The following is a 12,557-nucleotide window of genomic DNA, read 5'->3' on the forward strand; positions in this document are numbered from 1 at the left end:
TAGCTAGGAGCGAACTTTATCATCTGCAGCTTGTTACCGGCGATAATCATCAATTTATGACAAATCGCGGCATCTGTACGTTGGGTGAACAATTTGAATATATGTATACATCGGTGTTGTATTCTAATTAAAAATCCCTAACTTACCTGTTAATACATATTAATATATTGTTCTACCAACGCTCATCATCAGGGTTGACACCTCGCCAATGCACGCTTACTTTCGACGTTGACTGAAGATTGCTAAAGACAACCGGTCACATATATCATTTTGAAGCAAGCTAAATGGCACGGAGGTAATGGCAGTGCCCTACAATTACCGATTCGCTTACGGCAGTTACAAAGTTAATTGAGTCGGTACAGTAGGAAATTTCTATACCGCAAATACCCGCCGCCTCCCTCGCGAGCAAACGACGAGCTTCAAAATGCCCCATTTAGCTGGCTGCCTTTATCAATCCTCAGTCAACGCTTGTGGGGGGAAAAAAAAGTTGTCTGCGTGTGCAGAAAAAGGACCGTTTTTTTCGCCTTAAATTCGAATTTAAAAAATAAAAAATCATTGTGTTCGAATAATTTCCAATACACATAACATTCCCTATTAATCTATGCGTCAGGTAATTTGAACGTTTGTTTAAACCTGAACTACTTGAAAAAGTTCAAATCCGATCAAGTCAAGTTAGAGGTTAAGATAACTGTCAAAATCTCGGTAACGATGAGTAATGTGAAACGTTGCTTTGATTTGTTGAAAGAGAATGATAAAAAAGTTTACAATGAAGTACGTGACGTATTGTCGAGACTGTGCAAAAACGTGATGAAAAATCCTAACGAAACTAAATACCGTAAGGTTCGCTTGAGCAACCCAATCGTCGTTGATAAAATTTTACCAGCGGTTGGAGCGATGGAGTGTCTCTTCGAAATTGGATTCGTCGAGGTAGGTGACAACTGATCAAGGATCGTTCTCGATAATAAGTAAACTATAAACGGAACAAACGATAATCTTTTACCATTCCAATAGCGAGACGATCACCTTCTATTACCGGAAACCGCCTCCTTGTCTAATCTACAAGAACTGGAACGCCTACTCTCAGAGCCAGGTCCAACAAAAGAACCACAAACTAAGCCGCCTGCCCAGAAATCGTGTGCAGCAATTCATCCGACTAGTCCTGCTCTTGCTGTCTCATCAAGTTTCAACCTGCAGACTAATGTCGCACCCACAGCGCAGGAGGAAAAATTTTTCCAGCAAATACGAGGACAATTTCAAGAAGTATTGAAATACGAGAATACCGAGCTACAAAACAAGGCAAGAGCGCTCATACCTCTGTCGGAATTACAAATTAACGCTATGGAGAAAATGAGATTAATTCAAAGGTATATACAGCATAAGACGCTTCACGCATTAACAAAACCACTCTTCGTTCATCATCCAGTCATTTGAATGTTTCGAATGTTAAGTGTGCTGGTAAATTTAGTTGAAATAAAAATTTCTCACCAAGCCACCGACCGGAGTTTTGGTTTTGCATGCGAAAATTGATATAAGCTAAAACAAGCATGCTTACGTGTCATCACGTGACTTTTTCATACCATAACTATACATTCAGAATAACACGCAAATAAACTGACTGATGTAAAATTTTTTGTTACAGAGGAGTAAAGTCGACCAGAGACAATAAACAAGTAGAAGATATTTCGATAGAGGATTTGGTTTTTGTTGAAGTACTAGCATGGTTTAAAGAAAAATTTTTCAACTGGGTCGACAGTCCAGAATGTAACAAATGCTCAGGAAAATGTTCCTTCCAAAGAGTAATACCTGCCAGAGGACCAGGTGTATCAAGAATAGAGATTCACAGGTTTGTAATATCGTGCACCATTGATTGATCAACAGTAACGCAACCGAAAATCATACATCAAGTTAAGAGTCCAAGCAAGGAAAATGTCATTTTGCCGTATAAGAAATCTGATGGAAAAATGTTCAACTGTAGATGTACCACGTGTACCAACACCGTCGAATTTCCTCGCTACTCGGATCCAGCTTTGCTGTTATATACTAGAAAAGGACGCTGCGGTGAATGGGCAAATGCATTTGCGTTGATTTGCCGCTCACTCAACTACGACACCCGTTTAGTGTGGGATTACACGGATCATGTCTGGGTGGAGGTAAATACGTGATCGTTGAAACCACGCAGCACGTAATGTATCGTATTTATTGATTCAGGTGTGGTCGGTGGCTGCGAATAGATGGATACATGCTGATCCATGCGAAAACGTATTGGATCGGCCATTGATGTATGAAAAAGGTTGGGGAAAAAAGTTGAGCTACATTTTAGCTTTTTCAAAGGATGAAATGCAGGACGTGACCTGGAGATACACTTCCGACCAAAAAGCTGTTCTAAAACGTAGAAAACTGTGTTCCGAATCAAATCTAGTGTCAATTATAACATCGCTATCGGAAAACCGGCGTCGTACGAGCTGTTCCATTCCACGCCAACAATACCTCATACGTCGATCTCTAATGGAATTAGTAGAACTGATAATTTACCATTTTGGTAACAACAGGAAAGACGAAAGTGACAAAGACTATCACGGAAGAACCTCCGGATCATTAGCATGGAGACTGTCTCGCCAGGAGGCAAAAGTAAGACGGCGTGTACTTGCACTAATTTTCATGAAAATAGTCTCTGATCGTATTGAACTTCAATTGGCAGAATATTTTTGTTAAGTTTCATCCTTTTCACAGATTGATTCAAATTCATCCCATGTATGGCGTATCCCTTCAGAGGTGGAATCGATAAAGCTTAGTTATACAGCATCAAGTGACAATTATGTCTTAGTTGACAGGAGTGGAAATGTGTTGGAGAAAATTGAGGGCTGGGCAAAGGGTGTTTACGAAATGAATGGAGGAATTTTTCGCAAAGTCGAAAACGATTGGAAAATGGTATATCTGGCCCGCAGTCCAGAAAATCAAAGCGGGAATATAAGCTGGAACTTTGAAATATCTGATTCTAAATTAGAAATTTCTAACTTAAGTTTGCGAGCTATCGCTGCTGTTTTTCACGGTGCAAGCATTGAGTGGAAAATTCAAGGATTTTACAGAAATGGCCAAACAAAAGTGGTCCCTATCAATGATTCGAAGGAATTTAAAACAGAGCAGCTTAACGGGACTTTTAAAATCAGTTTATCGGCCACACTTAGTGGAGGTGAGAAGGACCTAGCCTGGCAACACGCCCAATTGTTCCGCCAGAGTCTAGATTCCACAGATCATTCCATAGAAATTTGTATCAATACAGTTAAAGTTATCTAACACATACTTTTATTTTCAATTGACTGGTTGATTGGGGATAAAATTAACAGATAATATATTGTATAGACGTTCTTACAGAGATTTATTATCATATACTTCATAGCACGTGTACCATTCACTCAAATCAAACGGTGATATTTACTTCCTATAGTATAAAAAGAAGAAAAAAATTGGCAATTATTAATTCATATTATAATACATGATTTGTAAATTTGTATGAATAATTTCAAAGCGTATATGCATGTATATTGTATATGTATGCACATGTATAGTACATGCATATTTATATAATATACTGATTCACGATAATATTAATTTTGTACTACCGTACAACGTACTGTGCATAATATGTATAGAAGGTCATTTGTTCGTGTTACAATTGCATGATGAAAAACTTTTAATAAATTTGGTATGTACAAATATTTCGAAACATCTAAGTTCAATCACAGACTTTTATATAGATAGTTATAGATAGTTTTTGTATCATCTGAACCTATCAAAAGAGATTTAAGAATAATAGTTCACACAGGATGTCAGACGTATCCTCGTATGACAGATAGAAATTATGTATAAAATTATGGCACCTTTTTGTCATATGCGAATAACGGATGGCGGCAATTACTGTTTACCATTTTTCTTGGGCATCTCAATATTGCGTCAACAAGTCTTGTATATCGTTACAGAGAGTTGAAAAATCAGGTCGCTCGTGACTCTGTAATTGCCAGCAGGGATACATCAGTTTAACATAAACGGCTTGCGGGCAAGTGGGAGGGCATGGTAGTCTAGAACCTCTCTCTAGCGCCTCTAATAGTTCGGCGCTACCTTCAGAGTTTCCACCATCCCCAACTCCAGGTACTCGAGGCTCGTCTCCAAAGCCGAATGTCTCGTACATCGTCACTCCAAAAGACCAAACATCTGACCTTGGCGAGAACTTTCCATCCCTTAAACTCTCTGGCGCATACCTACAATGAAATGATTGTCGAATTTCCAGGGAATCTTTGAACAGTTGAAAGTCATTCAAAGTAAGACGAGCTATTGACTCACCATTTTATAGGAAGATCCCTGTTTGTCTGAAGAATATAGTAATCGTTTATTCCAGTTACTTGTGCTAATCCGAAATCACTAATTTTTACCCTATTTTCACTAGCGACAAGAATATTTCTAGCCGCCAAATCTCTGTGTACAATACTTTTACGGCCTAAATAATCCATTCCTGTTGCAATATCAAGGGCAAAGCCTAGCAATTTCCTATGCGTCAACGTCTCACGGTTTATCGCTAAGTAACTCTGCAGTGAACCATGCTTTACAAACTCCATTACCAAGCAAACTTCTGGCTCCGATATAACTCCTAGAATTTCCACGACATTTTGATGTTTCAGAGTCTGAAATGGTACGTAATTGATTTTCTATAAAATACTGCAGAGATAAGAGATACTTCCCAATTCAGCATAATCAAATACATGGCCTTCATGCAAAAAAAATTATTGCAATATCCCACCTTCATAATTGATATTTCTCTTTCAAAGTCCCGTAAGTCTGCTTCCAAAGCTTGAGTCTTGAGTTTTTTAACGGCAACTTGCTGAGGCTCTGCATCTTTGTTGTCTCTTTCGAGCAAACCTTTGTATACTTCTCCGTAAAAACCTTGTCCTATACGTCCTTGAAGAATCACATTGCAATCCGCGTCCAGTTCAAAAATGCCTTGCATTTGTCCCAAAGGTCCGCTTTTTTCACCTCCTACCTTAGCCAACCAAATCAAATACGAGGATAACTCCTCTTGATCATCTTGATCAGTTTCTTTCGATTCACCTTCAGCTGAAATAGAATAGCTGCTGTATACCACTGATTGTTACGATAAGGAGAATTGAATTATGAAAAGTTGTTTGGGTACCTTCGTCATCATCATCCCAGACCAGACTAGTGCGATCAGTAAATAGACTACTGGCCCGAGACTCACTGTCAGATGAATCGATCTCTTTCTCTGCCTCGATGTAACTGGAGTCAGTGAAGAGTTTAGGAAATGCAGTTTCGTAAGCGTGAATTCTCCTCGAATTATACACTTGGTACAAAATCTGATTAATATCTCGCATTACTGCTTGTGGTTGTTTTCTAGATCCACCACCCTCCCCCCAACACTCAAGCATTAGTTTATAAACTTCAGTTGGACAGCCAGATGGCATAGGCAATCGTTTGCCGCTTGAATAGTACTGCAAATAAAGTATACAGATACGAATATAAGCTTGTGAATTAATCAGAAAATACGAAAACCATCTCAACATTTTTTCATTCATAAACCAGAGATAATCCCATCCATGACAACATGCTCTTAAGATCTGAGAAGAACATATATTACATACCCTTTTTACAGAATCAATGTCTTTGTGGGGAGGTATAGGCGCACCACGGGAGAAAATCTGCCAGAAGGTGGTTGCCAGAGCCCAAACATCTGCCTGTGAACTACGCTTAGCTAATTCCGCATTGCCATAACATTCGGGTGGCAGCCAATGAACACTAAATTAATTCGATCTGGTTAGTTTTATTATAAAAATTACCATAAATATAATGAATATGCAGATAGAAATGTGATGAATCTTGCGGGATTATCAACATGCTTTCTAATCTGCAAATAATGAGTAACCAAGCAATAGCTATTTTTTATTTATTTTTTTTTCATTTTTGATAAGTTGTGCTCAAAATACTCAAATAATAAAGATTCTTACTCTGCTTGTGTGTAGCTAAACAGGCCTGGGTCTGCTAATTTTACTACCAAACTATTCGCATTATGCGTGTGTACCAAAAGCTTTCGGCACCTGATATTACCATGCACAACTCCGTTTTCCTCCTAGAAGCAGACGAGGGTGATTAAGGGTAAAAAGAATTTAATCTCTTAAAATGGACTATTAGAAATGCAAAATTAAATACAACACAATGTCGACTTAAACTCACCAAATGCCACAGAGCTGTGGCAAGACATGCGGCTGCTTCCACCATATCAACAGTTTTAATTGTTTGCGTTGAAGCGTGTGTTTGTAAATATACATCGAGCGGACCATATCGCACTAGTTCCAGTACCATTCCAACAGCTGGTGCAAGCATCAGTCCATACAACCTAACAAAAGATTAATGGTATTTTCTGATTTCACGGATTTTCATTTTTCGTAGTTTTCTATAAAGATATATAGTCTCAACGACATTTGAAATAATTGATATACTTTAGAGTTGCAAATTACTGACCGAGCTATTGCTGTCGATCTAAGCTGACCCCATTTTCCAGCCAGTTGGAAAAATTCTCGAGTCATTCCCGACTCTTCTTCTTCAAGAATTTTTATGGCAACTCCAAGTTTTTTGCCTTTAGCTATTCTCCACATTGCTCGGTATGAAGTAATCGCCGGTGTTTTAGATTCGGATGTTAACTCATAGTGTTTACGAAAAGGTTGTGCTTTGTATACCTGTAACTCCTGAGGTGGAATGCAACGTGGACCGTCTTTCAAAAGCTCAGTCACTAACTCTTCGTCAGCAACTACATCACTCACGCCACTTTCACTGGCACAAATTAATAATGGTGATTTATCTAAAAATGTAGATTTAAGACAAATTACCAACATGTCATGTAAAATCTTGGCATGTATAATTGTAGGATTGTAACATTTTAAAGATGTACCATATTCTGAAGGCGGTAGGCATTCACGGAGGTAAAGTTGATTTTCAGGGTCTTGATGAGCGGCGACTAACTGCGCAAGAGACGTATACCTTTGCACGCTATCGGATAAAATAAATTCGTCAGGTCCCAGTTGTTCAATCTTTCTTGTTCGTGGCTTGCTGTCTTTACCACATACATCCAAGTAAAATACGTTATATTTCGTTTCACTTTCTCTCAGAACAAATGTACCGGGTCGATTACTACGTTTCTCTTCCAGTTTTGCATACGAAAACTCACCGCTGTAATAATATATCGATGACAATAAAGCAGTAACTTACTTTAATAAAATTTTCTAAGATACACATTTTAGAATGACAAAGACTCGCACCCTACAGGTCCATGACATTTCATTTTATGAAGCTTTTGCAAACTTGGCGTTATGAGGTCTCTACATAAATTAAATGTCCACTTAATGGCCAAACGATAATATCCATCCAATCCAGAAACGAATGATAGTAAGAGCGCATTTGTACCAAACTTCAAATAGGTAGGAATCCCATTCTTTCGAGATATTTCTACTGTTCCATCGTGCCTTGAAAAACAATTTTATGCTAGAATTCCTAAGAATACAGTTGTAAATTTCCCGAGATTTTTATTAATGTAATTCATCAATATTCTTAACACAGAACAGGTGTAAATATAAGGAATAGACATGATAAAGAATATATTCATTAATTACCTGATTGAAATAAAGCAGAGGTCCTCTATGGCACACAAAGTATCCTCAATGTTATTTTCCATGTCAGTATACTTGACTTCCTTAGAATTAATTCGGAGTAAAACTTTTTGCGGAGGATTAGGTATACCCCTGTCCATCAAAGCCTTATATTCTTCCAACAAATAATCTGGAGCCATGCATTCCAACTGATTTAAATACTGGTCCTTCACATAAGCAGCGTCGTGACCAGATAATCTAACCAAAGCATTATGAATGGGTTTCTTTACAAAGAACGAATGACGCTTTAGGCATTCCTTGGGAATGTATTTCTTATAATCGGATTCCACAATCTCTCTTGGTATATCTTTCTCTAGCATCACTCTATAAGTAATAAAAATTATCAGTAAACAAAAATTTGACTCAAATCAAACATGTTTAAATATTTCGATAAGCAGCTTTGAAACTGCAATATTTATATTAGAAAAATGAACACCTGTACATATCGCAGACTCCCAATCCGATCAATTCACGTTTATGTTTTTCATAAACTATTTCTGAAACCTTGTTGTCCAAGACATCGGTACGAGCTTGTAGAAAATAATAATCATAGGCTTTGATATCGATTTGTTTAAGCCTCTGTATACTCGACGGTTTGAACCTCAGCCTGAAGTCAAGTTTCAATTTATCTTTAATTTCCAATTTCTGACCAGAAGCACACCATAACTTGGTGGATCGATTCCTAAGTGCAAACAAGTGCCTTGCGACTGGACCGATACCAATTTGCTTGCAGACCTAATGGATACAAAGAAGAAAGACAAGTAGATTATATGAATCTTTACCGTCTTTTTATTTTTATAACAGCTGAGATGTGAAGAGGACAGAAACCAAATGATCCTCTCCTACCTTGATGCACAAATCTTCTGCGGTCCATTCAATAGTACATGGAATAATTACACCCTTCGCATCGGTGGCCAAGTTAACTGACACTACGTTTTTCTCTTCCATTGTAGAACAAATTTATTATTACTCGAGATTGTATTTTTGTTAAACTTTAAGTTGATGTTTACCACATTTTTTAGGTTACGTTGCGCATCTCACTAACAATAAAAAAACTATTCTGTTGACATTACAAATTACAAGTGTTGCATACGTATCCGGACTTCGACTCTACAAGCTTTAATCAATAGAGCGCAACACCGAAATGTGCATAACAGATCGATCGCTTTTCCAGTTTTCAACGAATTTAATACGCGCCCGGGTTTCATTCGAAATTCTGCGAATGAACGTATCCGTTAACTCGCGTTGATTGAAGAGTATATCTTCACTCTACGATGTGTCTCTCGACTAGTCTCGACACTAAAGTCTAAACGCCCTAAACCATGGTTTTCTACAAAGGTCTGGTGGCACACCGCAGCGTTACAAACCCTCTAGTGGCAACAGCTCCTACTCAAAGTGAAAATAGACCGTTACTTTGGAATTTCGGAGAATACATTTTTGTTTTTTATTTTTTATGGTCGTATAATTACCACGATTATGCGTCTCGTCTCAAGGACCAGACAGGTTTTATCGAAATTATTGATTTTTTTACGTTCAAGAATATTTCAAACTAACGATGAAGATGGGGAATTTTTCAATCAGACGAAGCAGTCATTGGAGAAAACGTTATTTTCTTGATTTTTAAAGCAATCATTAAAAACAGATAATCAGAAATCTAAATTACTGGGACAATTTCTTTACACTTCCGTACTTGATCCTTTTGCACTATCAGAGGCTAGCCAAACAATTCCTTAAATTCCTAGAATTTTTTCAGGACCGTACATTTAGCGTACGGTCGAGCAACTGGATCATCGTATGTTCGTACAGGTGCATGGCAAAATTACCGTTATTAGTCCGGTAGCCCGTTGCACTTTTCGACGAGTTATCTAATAATATTTCAAGAGTGTGACTTTGCCCTACAGTACTTGACACAGGGTCTGATAACCTTCCATACTTGCATACAAGGTTGCTTGTACTCCTACGTAAAAGTGTATGCGATGCTCGTTTTGGATAATCAATGAGATAACGTGATGATTCTTCGATAGTGCAATCGAGTGTCTCTCATTGAATGACATTATAGCGTTGAGAAGCCTACCTCCAAACTCGTAGAATTCCTTCCTTCTCGACAAATGGATTGACACGTAAGAGGTTTACTCTCCGCAGCGAGTGGTCTCGTTTGATTGAGCTCATTAATTTCTCTCGAAAGTGTTCTTTTTTCTATCAGTCGAATAATCAATCGATGAGCTCTCTCTATATATATCAACGAATCACTGGATATTGCTTACGGTACAAAATGAATCTACAGCAAAAGGGTCCGTTTACGGTTTTGGAACTTATACTTTTAGGCATCGTCGAAAGTATTTTGAGAGCGCCGACCGGGGTACAGCAAACCTTTCTAAACCCAAGATATTCCCCATGCCTTCGGTTATAAAATTAATGGTTTTGCAAGTAATAATTTGGTTGCGGCTTCGTACAGGCTGGTTGTGTTGATTAAGCACGTCGATGACCGCGGTGATAAAGTCACTTTTGTACTTGAATTGGTGACTAACGTAATGAATTGGGATTTCCCGTTTGGATTTTCTACCTGCTCAAGTCATAAGGACTCTGTCGCGGGCGTATATTATAGTCTTGGGCTGCATGGTTGTCGGCATTTGTAAACGGACTCCCTGCTGTGACTGCCTAAGTCCTCTTGAATTGTTTATGCAGAAAGCTATGCCGACGCTTGTTGTATTTATGGCAACTGTTTTCCGATTTACTATCGCTAGTATTGCGACCCTGAGAGAGGCAATTGTAACAGAGATTCGCGTGTGCAGCAGTCCTTACGCATTCTTCTATTGATAATTTGTGGAAGGTTGAGCAAATATAGATTGCATGTGATGCAGAACAAATAGGGCACTTCAGATTTGTATTTGTCGCAAATGTCTGTACCTGCGGTTGATTTTTTGATTTAGTAAGTTGGTAAAAACAGATGGCGTATTCCTTTGCAGCCGTGGATATTCCCTGAGAATAATCTAATGACGTCGGAGCGTTCGTCGTATGCATTCAAATTTCTTCTTCTTTCGAATGGATAGCGCTACCGTTGACTGAAGAATATTCTTCAGTCGACGAATATGTCAACATTAACATTAACGTTTCTACGTACTTACATGTGTTTAAAATTATCCGCAATTCGGTTCGTTAGAAAATGGCGGTCAAAATGGAGGCGATCGAGTGGACTCCGATACTACTGCCATCTAGCTACAAATTATGAAAGCTTGATTCAAACACAAATCTACGTATCGTATAGTTTATGTATAATTCAGAGTTGCCTGTGAGTTTTGGGCCGGCCGTCAAACTTGATTTTCAGTGTGTTACTCTCATTTAATTGCTACACTTTTTGGTAGTTTTGAATAAGTTTGACAAAATGGTGAGCATAAAATTATTCATTTCATCAAAATACCCGCAAACGACTATAGACTTATTTTCTAATTAATTAAATAATGTAAACTTCTGTACTCTGAACAGAAATAGGTTAGAATACCTCTATTGATGCATTGTCATCCATACAATTATCCCACCTAATTCTAATAAAAATTTCCCATAGCTCCAGATATATACAACTCAGTATTAATTGTTACGAAAATATTCACCCTTCTAATTGAGAAAAGGCTACTAGGCGAAAATAAACCGTGGCAACAATGCGACTAATTGACGCATCGTCATGCCGACTGTAATCCAAAACTCAGAACGTACAAACTTAATTCATTCTTAACAATTTCTTGATTTTCTGATCAGGCTCGCCGGTATGATACCAGGACAACTATATTCTCGCCAGAGGGACGGCTATACCAGGTGGAATATGCAATGGAAGCTATAAGTCACGCTGGTACTTGTTTAGGAATTCTGGCCAATGACGGAATCTTACTAGCCGCAGAAAGAAGGAACACCAACAAGCTGTTGGATGAAGTATTTTTCTCAGAAAAAATCTATAAACTAAATGAGGATATGGTTTGCTCCGTTGCTGGAGTTACGTCTGATGCAAACGTGCTCACTAACGAGCTCCGCTTAATCGGTCAAAGATATCTTCTTCAATACGGTGAAGCCATTCCTTGTGAGCAACTGGTTTCTTGGCTCTGTGATGTCAAACAAGCTTACACTCAGTACGGAGGTAAAAGACCGTTCGGAGTTTCCATACTCTACATGGGCTGGGATCGGCATTACGGATATCAACTCTACCAGTCAGATCCTAGTGGCAATTACAGCGGGTGGAAAGCTACCTGTATTGGTAACAATTCGGCAGCAGCTGTATCTTCTCTTAAACAGGAATATCAGGAGGGAGAAACTACTCTGAAAGATGCGATGGCTCTTGCGATTAAAGTTCTCTCAAAAACTCTAGATATGACTAAACTCTCGTCTGACAAAGGTCAGTTGAAGATTCTTAATTGTCCAATTTTCCAAACTTGTATCTAAATAGTATATTTAACGATGTTACCTAATTTTTTATAAAGAATAAGTACCTATTTGGATCGGTGGAGGGAGCAAAAACTGCTCATTCTCCATTATTGTATCATTGTTGTAGTTGAGATGGCAACTCTAACTCGCGAAGATGGAAAAACAAAGACCCGTATTCTACCAGCATCTGAAGTGGAGGCATTGATTGCTGAACACGATCGACTCGAAGCAATTGCTGAACAGGCAAAGAAGGAAAAGCAAAAATTGTAAAACATCAACAAACTATCGAATTTTTATTACTTATTAATTCATAATGAATAATGATTATTTGCTTAAGTGAACATGAGCATCTGGCGTAAGTGATAAATAGCTTACATTTCGAATAAAAATGAATTACAAAAAGCATTCCTTTTCTCTTATAATTGTACACGTTGCTACACG

At 38.2% G+C, this 12,557-nt stretch overlaps 3 protein-coding genes across 4 annotated transcripts; 2 read left to right on the forward strand and 1 right to left on the reverse strand.

Moving 5' to 3' along the window:
* Positions 1 to 445: 445 nt before the first annotated feature.
* On the forward strand, positions 446 to 3,453 carry LOC124304765 (peptide-N(4)-(N-acetyl-beta-glucosaminyl)asparagine amidase). The gene is made up of 6 exons (XM_046763381.1): positions 446 to 927; positions 1,012 to 1,364; positions 1,640 to 1,843; positions 1,976 to 2,150; positions 2,209 to 2,628; positions 2,731 to 3,453. The coding sequence occupies exons 1-6, from the start codon at positions 709 to 711 to the stop codon at positions 3,292 to 3,294; spliced, it is 1,935 nt and encodes a 644-aa protein (XP_046619337.1). The 5' UTR covers positions 446 to 708; the 3' UTR covers positions 3,295 to 3,453.
* A 55-nt stretch (positions 3,454 to 3,508) lies between these two features.
* Positions 3,509 to 9,069, reverse strand: LOC124304764 (tyrosine-protein kinase hopscotch). Of its 2 annotated transcripts, XM_046763379.1 has the most exons (13): positions 8,553 to 9,068; positions 8,143 to 8,441; positions 7,671 to 8,030; positions 7,320 to 7,523; positions 6,953 to 7,230; positions 6,526 to 6,862; positions 6,238 to 6,400; positions 6,012 to 6,133; positions 5,649 to 5,802; positions 5,183 to 5,498; positions 4,793 to 5,106; positions 4,339 to 4,676; positions 3,509 to 4,256 (listed from the first exon to the last, which is right to left on the reverse strand). In XM_046763379.1, the coding sequence occupies exons 1-13, from the start codon at positions 8,652 to 8,654 to the stop codon at positions 3,941 to 3,943; spliced, it is 3,303 nt and encodes a 1,100-aa protein (XP_046619335.1). In that variant the 5' UTR covers positions 8,655 to 9,068; the 3' UTR covers positions 3,509 to 3,940. The 2 variants fall into 2 exon arrangements, with proteins under 2 accessions (XP_046619335.1, XP_046619336.1); XM_046763380.1 differs by lacking the exon at positions 3,509 to 4,256 and having other exon boundaries at positions 4,462 to 4,642; positions 8,553 to 9,069.
* Positions 9,070 to 10,981: 1,912 nt separating this feature from the next.
* On the forward strand, positions 10,982 to 12,521 carry LOC124305381 (proteasome subunit alpha type-4). Its single transcript, XM_046764735.1, has 3 exons — positions 10,982 to 11,091; positions 11,460 to 12,087; positions 12,244 to 12,521. Exons 1-3 carry the CDS (start codon positions 11,089 to 11,091, stop codon positions 12,384 to 12,386), a joined length of 774 nt encoding a protein of 257 aa, XP_046620691.1. The 5' UTR covers positions 10,982 to 11,088; the 3' UTR covers positions 12,387 to 12,521.
* Positions 12,522 to 12,557: the final 36 nt, after the last annotated feature.

This window comes from Neodiprion virginianus, chromosome 5, assembly GCF_021901495.1.
Source record: "Neodiprion virginianus isolate iyNeoVirg1 chromosome 5, iyNeoVirg1.1, whole genome shotgun sequence".
Classification (NCBI taxonomy): Eukaryota; Metazoa; Arthropoda; class Insecta; order Hymenoptera; family Diprionidae; genus Neodiprion; species Neodiprion virginianus.